The sequence below is a fragment of the Benincasa hispida genome, chromosome 12 (assembly GCF_009727055.1).
Source record: "Benincasa hispida cultivar B227 chromosome 12, ASM972705v1, whole genome shotgun sequence".
NCBI lineage: Eukaryota > Viridiplantae > Streptophyta > Magnoliopsida > Cucurbitales > Cucurbitaceae > Benincasa > Benincasa hispida.
Genome location: NC_052360.1, coordinates 69,626,966 through 69,636,475, shown reverse-complemented (window position 1 = coordinate 69,636,475; position 9,510 = coordinate 69,626,966). Strand labels below are relative to the sequence as shown.

The window sequence follows — 9,510 nt, the reverse complement described above, 5'->3', positions numbered from 1 at the left end:
CTTAGGAATATCTTTAATATCAACTATCTCAGTAGGAATTAAAGAACCATTAAAAATAATTTTCCATAGATTATAGTCAATAGAAATCAAATAAATTATCATCCTAGTTTTCCACCATGCATAATTATTTCCATCAAACAAAGGTGGCCTAGTGGTAGATTGACCTTCACTATACCCATTTATTCCAGTAGTTTCCATAAGCTCGAACAATTAAGTTTTTCAAAATAATATTTTTTTTAAAGATTTTTGTAAAGAGAAATACTTTTCCAAAATTTAAATTTTAATCAAAAAGATTTCAAAGATTAAGAAGTAGAGAAAAAAAAAAGGTTTTAATAACCAATTTTCAAGACAAAAAATTTCTAATGAAAACAACTTTTAAAACTCAAATTTTCAAACTTTTTGCAAAAATTAGAAAAATTTCAGATTTAATAAGATTAAAAAAAAACCAGAATGTAAAATCAAGAAAAAAAATACAAAACCTTTTGGAATAAGAAAATCGAGTTACCTGCTCTAATATTAATTGTAGGATCTAAAGGCAATACTAGAAGGGTGAATAGGGTTGACCACCAATTTTTTATTTTATTTTATTTTATTTTAAATAATTTTATCTTCAAACAATGTTCAATAAAGTTAACCCACTAATTTGATTAAAGAAAATTTATGCAAGACAAAACATAAATCATGCAAGTTATGATAGCTTCAAATTTAAAGACAATTTAATCAAGGATAAGTTTAAATAACACACTAAAATTAAACATGCAATTTGGAAAGATTAAAAAAATAACTAAGACAAGAAGCAAAAAAAATTTGAAAACAAGAAATAAAAGAGAGAGGAAGAGAAAACACCGGGAATTATAGTGGTTCGGCAAATTGTCTACTCCACTCTCCAAGACTCCTTCTTAGGTATTTCACTAAGTGATCCTCTTATAGGTGAGGACCAAACCGACACATGACCCTCTTTTTCTTAGGCTAAAGAGAAACCCAAGATCTTCTTACTAGTTCAGGATCAAACCAATTTCTTTTTCTCACAACTCAAGATGTACCCACACCTTAATACAACTCCCAAAAATTAAAAGAAACCTCACAATATTACCTTTTGAAGGCTAAATACACAAGTTGAGCACTCAGAAAAAAACTCACAAAAATAACTCTAGGCCAATTTAGGAGCAAGGAGGACAAGAATTTGAGAGTAGAGAGAATTGAGAGCTTAAGACTTGAATGCCCCTTTTTGATGTGTCCATGAAGAGCAAAATCAAATCGAATTTATAGGCGAGGGGGATAAATTTTGGCCATTGGATATGATTGCAAATGAAGGGTGGAGATGAATAAAAATAGAAAAGGAAAGGATTTGAAAAGGAATTTTGAAAGATTGAAATTATTGAGATTTGGAGAATAAAAAGGATTTGAAGGATAAAAAATTTAGGAAGAAAATCAAATTTGAAAAGGCTGAAATTTGGTGAGAATTTGGAGAAAATTGGATTAGGAAATTAAAAGAAAAATAAGAAAATAAAAATAGCCGGATAATATGAGCACCACGCGTATAGGGGAAGAGATTGAGCGTCACACGCCGCATTCTGTAAAGAAACCGCAGGCACGTGTGGTGTACGCACGCGTCCGCACGTGAAGCTGGGTGACTGCCACTTGTCATTATCTCTCATTCGTCCACGATCGCCACGTCACTACCACATCAGGTGCACGTCATCAAAAAGTGACCGGTTGGAGTGCCACATCATCCGCCACGTATCAATATTGACCGTTTGTGTGCCACATCAGCCGCCACATCGGATGCCAAGTCAGTAAGGTGCCATGTGTCACTGCCACGTTGGATTTCCTCTCCAATCTTCTTTTGCTTATAACTTTCTCGTTTGAACTCCAATTTGAGCGATTCAAATTGTTGGAATCGTTTTTCCGAGCTCTACAAGATAGTGACTCTGAAATACTGAAAATGATAGTACAAAAAATTTGAGTTTTTTTATCATCAAAATACTTGGTTTGATTGAAGCCCTAAAGCTAACACTTATTAATATTTTCGTACTTATGGAGAGCCTAAGTCTCATTGAGAGGGAGTCTCACACTTAAGAAAAGCCTAAGTGATTATTCATTATGTTGAGCTATTCATATGTCACTGTAGTTGTTGTTTATTTACAGATAAGTACAACGTTGTAATCGCTTGACTTGATCCACAATTTGCTGGGAATTGATTTTCCTTCCTCTACCATTATCTCATTCTTCTTTCCATTAGCTGAATATATAATTGATGATTGAAGGTCTGAGATATTCTTTTTACATATCTTTTTCCTTTAAACTTTTAAGGTTGATGGTAAATATTTATAAGTTCATTGAAGACTTTCAAATAGTACTATGGCATATAGATTAGGGTGTATGCAACTCTATATACAGTATAGTCACTCATTTTAATTCCCAATAAAAGTGGGATTAAAAAACTCCATAGATCTAAATACATTATAGGCATACAAGTCATATGATTAAGGTTTAGAAGTAGAACTAAGGGGAGATTTTAGTTATGATATAACCAATGTAATGAACTCAGGCCTGTGGAAAGACCCTCATGGCTACATTATGATCATGGTTATCTAAAGATGGCTTCTTCTTCTCCTCTTCCGAATCAAAATTAGCGACATTTGCTAATGTCTCGACCGCATTTACGACATGTTCAATTCTCGACGTAGTTTCTATCAGAAGAGATACCAATGTTGCCAGTGGAAGAAGCTCCATTAGAGGTGGAGTTATTGTTGCTTTCTCATTGTTTTCCTCTTGTTCCGATAACGATACTTCCATTTGAGGAAGTGATTTTATGGCATTTTGAAGTTCTTGAAGAGCAATGTTCATATCTGACACTAAAAAGTCTATCTTTGTTGATTTTTTCATTTTCTTGATTACAATAGATAGCTCTTTTAAGACTTTGGAAGAAGAGCTGCTTAGTTCTTTGCATGGCTCAGCCAAATGCAATTTTAAAGAGTTGGGTGCCTGCATGATTGTCCAACAACAAAAGGATTAAGATCAAATATTCCATTTGATCTAAAAATAAAGGAATAAAATTTTTGGTCCATAAACCATCGTAGTAGTAACAATTTAATCTTTGTAGTTTAGTTTGTAACAATTTAGTATATGTACTAACAGTTTAATTCTTAAGTTTTAACATGTAATAACTTAATTTTTTAACTTTTAAATGGATAACAAGTTTAGTTTCTACTCTGATAAATCTCATTAAGTATCCATTTTTATTTCACTTAGCTTTTTAGTTTATAAATAAATTTGATGCTTAATCAGTTCATCAATCTATATGTGTACACAAGACGTTACAAATTTGTAAGTATATATATTAAATCATAATATATGGCAAAAAAGGACTAAAGTATAACAAATTCGGAAGTACCTACACTAAATCATCACAAACTTTTTCAAAAAAACCTTTTTTCTTTTAAATAAATTCAAAAGTTTAGTGGCAATATTAGTGGGGAGGTTCTCTCTAGAATGGTGAGGTAAAGTTTTTAGAAAAATACTTAGTACATCCGGACTGCATCTATCTTCGTGCAACCCACTCAAATAGCAGATCATAAGTTGTCATTTGACAATTTTTTTTAGAAAAATATATATTTTTTAATATTTTAGATGAGTGCAGTTAAACCAAACCAAGTATTACTCAAAATTTTTATTATCTTGAAAAATGGGATCATAAAAATATAAGTACTTTCTTTAAATATTATTATTGTTATTAGAAAATTCACCTGAATCTCTGAGTTTAGGCAGCCATGAAGGGCCTCAATGCAATATGCAGATTTGCGCATTACTCCTCCAACTTCAAGATATTTCTTCCATGGGTGTCGGAACCCAAAACGCCCATGTGCAGGTTCCCATCTTGCAAAGTTAGCCTACAAATTATAAAAAATATCATAATTTGTTAATACCTAAATTTAAAATTTTATACCATGTTTTTAGTTGACATCCAAATGCTTTAAATGATAAGTTATCTTATAATATTTTAATCTTTAAATAAAGTAGCTCAAAATGATGAATGTTTACATATATTTTAATCTTTTATTTATGCTCTTAATGCTCCCCTTGTATGTTGGTTCGAATATTTAATTAATTTTGAAATCCTAGTTGTTGTTAAACTTCCATTAGATTTAAAATATTAAATTGTAGGCCTATGGTGTTTTAATTTTAATCTTTTATATATGTTTCTAGAACACTCTTATGAGCTCTGTCTAATTAACGCCTCAGTCGATAACTATTTGATTAGTTTATAAGAATTAAAATCATAAATATAAATTATTTACTTTCTACCATGTTTAAAAGTCAGTCATGTTTTGAAAATTTAATAATGTAGATCCTGTTTGGTAGATATTTTGTTTTTAGTTTTTGGAAATTTTATTTATTTTCTCGCAATTTCTTACTCATGATGTTTACAAAATCGGATCTTAGCAACCCTTTTTAATTTGACTTAGAAATTAAATGTTTTTTTTCTTAAAAACTAATAAAAAAGTATAAATTTTCGAAAAAAATAATAAAAATTAGAAACAAGATGGTTATCGAACAAGACATAGATTCTCCGAATTTTGATTGTTTTGTGTTAGCATGTTAGAGTATCAGTAAACCTCATAATTTTGGTTGGATTTCATAGTTCTTCATAAGAATTTTCTAGTGTGGAGAAGAAATTAAAAGAGTGAGTGATCTATTTGTTTACCATAGATTCCTCAGATGCCTTGGAATTGAGCACACATTTATAGCCTTCAACTTTGGAACTATGATTCTCTTGTTCTTCATTTTTCATCTCTGGAGTATCATCATTTTCGAAATACTCAGAAACACAGCCTGAAATTGAAGAACATGACCATCAACTTCAATAAATAATATGACCACTCAATTAATAGAGGATGGGACGAAGAACCTAAGAATGAAAAGGATGGAAGTTTAGTTATAACTTTTAATCAGTAAGATACTGTTTGAAAACAATTTTATTTTTTATTTTGATTTTATTTCTTTTCTCACAATTTTGTTTAAATAAGTATGAAATTCTAGAAAAAAAAAAACAAGTTTTCGATCCTATTTGTAATATTTTTCTTTTAAATAAATTGTGTTTGTTTACTTACCATTTTTTTTTACCATGATTACTAAACATTTGAATTCATAGCCAAATTAAAAAAAAAAAAAAATTAATTGTTTTAATATTTCAAAACTTGATTTGGATTTGGAAACTCCTAGAGCGCCAAATAACAAATCAAAGAAATTTTGAGTAGATGTAGTGTTTGTAAGTTTAATTTTTCATAACAAAAAAAAAAAAAAAAATAAAAGACTAAATGGTTATCAAATAAAGTCTACTATTTTATGTATACAAAATTTGACTTCGTTTTTAAAAATATTAGCCGAATATAAATAACAAACGATAAAACTTATAAGTAGAGGTAGTGTTTACAAGTTTAATATTAAAAAATTTAAAATTAAAAACCAAATGGTTATAACAGAACCTAAGATCTCAAAAAATTTTCTTCAATTTGCCTGTCATAAATTTTCAAACCATGGGATTTTTTTCGAGAGATTTAAATCTCCGATCACAAGATAAAAGTATATGAACGTCAATAACTACTAAACTATGTTGGACAAATAAGCTGATAGATTTTCACATCCTTCTACAGAATTTAAAACTACATATATGAATAGCGTTTGAGGAATTTACCATCCAAGGAATGGGCAAGCTTATCCAAGTTGCGGGCAGTGAGGGTCTGAAGCTGGCTGCCCGCCCATATGGGGCAGAAAAGCATGCTCACAAAAATACACAGTGATGTCCCAATGGCAATGGTGCTGATTCTGGTCCGGGCAAGCTCGAACAGCTTATTCACTCGATAACTCGAGATCGAAACTAAACAGAAGGTGAGGACGAAGATCATGGCACCGTAGTCGAATCTCGACTTCACTGATGGTATGAACCGGGAGAATGTGGTTGCTGAAGCTGCATGCATGGAAACACAAATAAGGCCAATATGAGATTTGTACTAAAATTAGTGAAAGCTTTGGAGAATTGTAATAAAATAATATATGGTCATTTACCTAGAAGAAAAAGAGAGATCCCAAGAATAATTGGCTCAAATTTATCACCAGATTCAGCTGCAATCCAATGAACACCAATGCCCAAACAACCAGCAAGAGAAGTTCCTATAACTCTATTTACACATTTGTAAAAGGTTGCACCTGCAAATTACAGCAATTTAGTGACTGCTAAAATGGGTTGAGTTAAATTACCGTCAAGGTTTCCTTCGATAATTTTTTAACTTAAGCTTATAAATATTACTTTTACCTATGATTTATGACTTTCTTATTTTTTTATCTAAATATTTTTAAATTCAAGTCAAGTTTATGAAATTTGTTTTTATTTTGGAAATTTAGTTCAGAATCTAAATTTTTCTTAAAAAGAGATGAATATTTTGTTGTAAAGAAATTATGAGGTAATTAAACAAAAATAATTTTTAAAAATATATAACTATACAAAAACTAAATCCAATCCAATATGGAACAAAATTTAATAAGTTTTGTGACCTGTTTTCTTCTTTTTTTTGTTCCTTTTTTTTTTAAACAAAGTTGTGACAGGTTGAATATTGGTTTAAATTTATCATTTTAATCCTTAGGAAGATTTAATCAGTTTCTTTAGATATTTGTTCATAGCCTGTCTAAGCTGTCTTAGAAATGCCACGTATATTAAAATTGTCACCATCCAATTATTGTAGAGATAATTTGGGAGATTCAACCAAACCTCAGAAGACTTAATGAAACTTCTAAAATTAGAGGGTTCAAATTGCAATTATCTAAAACTTATTGTCTAGCCACCATGGTAATTTCACCAAATCTTTTATAAATATTCCCTAATATATCCCTCCTTTTATGGGCTCTAATAACTAATTTGATTCTTAAAGTCTAAGATGCAAAACTATTATTTTTTTTAAAAAAAACATTAACAAAGTAAAAGGGGTTGGGAGATGCATCGAGACATCTCAACTAGGTTAACATCCCTCTTAGCATCCTCATCACGTTCCAAAACCAAAAATGATGATCTATTAATCAACAAAAGCAATACAGAGACAAGCTAGAGGTAAGCTCAAAAGTTAGAAGACGAGCTATAGAAAAGCTATCCAATCAAGGGAAATGGAAGCAAAATTATTAACATTGATACTGATAAAAAATTTGTATGATATGATAAGATGTTAAGTCCAAAAGTTTAACTTAATGGGTTAAATATAAAATTGGATAAATTTAGATGATCTTATAAAGAACAAAAAAACAAAGGTAATTTGGAAAACTAACCCACAGTTGATTCAAAAGTGACAACAACCGTCATAATAGCCCACATGGCATTTCCTCCAACTCCTTCATACAAAGGTCTCATGTAGTAAAAGATTGAGACAATGGTGAGAGCTAGCCCCACTTTAAGGCCATGAATAGCCTTCTTTGGCTCAGAATTTGCTATCCCCCATGCCTTTTCCAAGAATTTCCAAGGCTTCACAAACAATGCTCCCCAAATAAAACCCTTGATTCTCAACATTATTTTCCCCAAAATTGAGGCTTCTGGCCTTAGAATCTCTGTTGTCCCATCACCCATATTCACTCTCCATTCCAAATTTCCACTTGATGCCATTGCTAAATAGATGCTTCAATTACAAGTTAATTAATTTGTCTTGTAATGAAAGAGAAGAGGAGAGAAAAAATGGCCAAAGTTGTTGAGATTTGTTCAAAATGTTCTATGGCCTCTCTTGAAGCTTACAACAAACATTATATGGGTGTCTATATATATATCTTGTCTTACTTGGTTTTGCTTTCTTGAAAAAGCTTGTGTTTTAGAAGTTAGGACATTAGAGAATAAAAAATTTAGTTTTATTTTCCCAAAAAGATTGTACCTTTTTTCTTCTTGTAAATAGTGGGGTTTAAATGCACAACAATAGACTTGATTTTAATAAAAAAATGGTTTGATGGTTAGGGAAAATTTTGAATCTTTAGAGAAGTAATACAATAATAATAATAATAATAATAATAATAATAATAATAATAATAATAATAAAAAACAGTGTGGCCTAAAAAGATGAAATAGCATTATAAATTCCAAGCAATTTTGTAGTAATATCATCCTATCAATACACTTTAGTGGATTATGTGGTGGCAATGGAAAGAGAAAAAAAAAACCATTAACTCTATAAGAAATGGGCTTTAGTTTTTGTATATATCGTGGAAGTTAGGACATTGTAGAATGGAGAAAAAGATTTGTGTGATGAAATATGATTGACAACTAGTTCTTTTTTTAATTTAGATTTAGATCATTTCTAATTTTAGGAGATGTTTGTGTTTGGTTTTGGTTTAAATTATTGGCTAATTGCCTACTTTTAATCCGTGCTTTAATTAAGGATAATTTGCATGCTTTGGATTGTCTTGTCACCCACATGACACTATAGCCCTTAATCACAATGTTATTGGACATTTTACGTACATCACTTACCTTAATTTTAAAGGGATTTAATAGGTAGCAATAAGGGTATTATGCTGGAAAATTTTAATATCTAGCTGTTCATATTATCATATTTTTAAAAAATGTCGCGAAACAGATTGAAGATGTGACGTTTATTTAATTTTTTTCACATGCTTATCTAAAAATCTTTAACATGCAATTCCTTTTTTATTTTTTATGTTATTAGTATATACTATTATTATAATGATATTCATTTTATGATATTGATAGATTTTTATTAATGATATCTATTTTTATATCTATCGTTATCGATATAACATGTCTATTAGTAATATGAACTGAATATTAGGGTATATCTATAATAGAAGTAAGAATGTTTGAATAGACAACAAAAACAATTATATTGATGGAAAACATATCCAAATGCAACTGACATATAGTTATTATTCTGTTGTATATAGGATATCAGTGGTAGCATAACACCAAATAAGCATGCAAAATATTAACTATGGTAGAAAATAAAGCAAAATATAACTTGTTCCTTAATTTTATCCAATAATAATAAATCTAATAGTAAATGAATAAAAGTTAAAACTGGTAATTTCTTGAATGCAGGTTTGAGGCATAACCCTTTTTATACTTGGTGGAAATTTTGGTGGGGTAAATATTTGTTCGAGAAATAAGGTTCTCTAGGATCCTGTGGCGAATCTTATAGAAGGCTAACGCCCCTCCTAAGGCTATGGACCCGCTTCCTATCCGCTGATGTTGATACTCTTTATGATGACAGGTCAACTTAAAGCTAAGTAATAATCAAAATTACTGATTCTAGTTAGCTATGGTTCCCCCCAAGAATTGGATAAAGTTATGATCATTTGCTTGACAGATTTTGGAAGCAAGGAATAAGCTAGTGTTATACGTGCATCCAATAGACGTTTAGAACATTAATGCTTCAATTGGAAGACTTATTCATGAGGATCATTAGTGTGTGACGGGTCAACTATAAAAGGTATTGCGAAAGCCCTTTCTTCTCAATGCTCGTC

The 9,510-nt window shown here is 30.3% G+C and overlaps 1 protein-coding gene across 1 annotated transcript; it reads right to left on the bottom strand.

Annotated features, from left to right (window-relative positions):
- Nucleotides 1-2,547: 2,547 nt before the first annotated feature.
- On the bottom strand, nucleotides 2,548-7,648 carry LOC120092743 (aluminum-activated malate transporter 10). Its single transcript, XM_039050924.1, has 6 exons — nucleotides 7,318-7,648; nucleotides 6,070-6,210; nucleotides 5,699-5,971; nucleotides 4,709-4,836; nucleotides 3,750-3,893; nucleotides 2,548-2,988 (listed from the first exon to the last, which is right to left on the bottom strand). The coding sequence occupies exons 1-6, from the start codon at nucleotides 7,646-7,648 to the stop codon at nucleotides 2,548-2,550; spliced, it is 1,458 nt and encodes a 485-aa protein (XP_038906852.1).
- Between the last annotated feature and the right edge of the window lie 1,862 nt (nucleotides 7,649-9,510).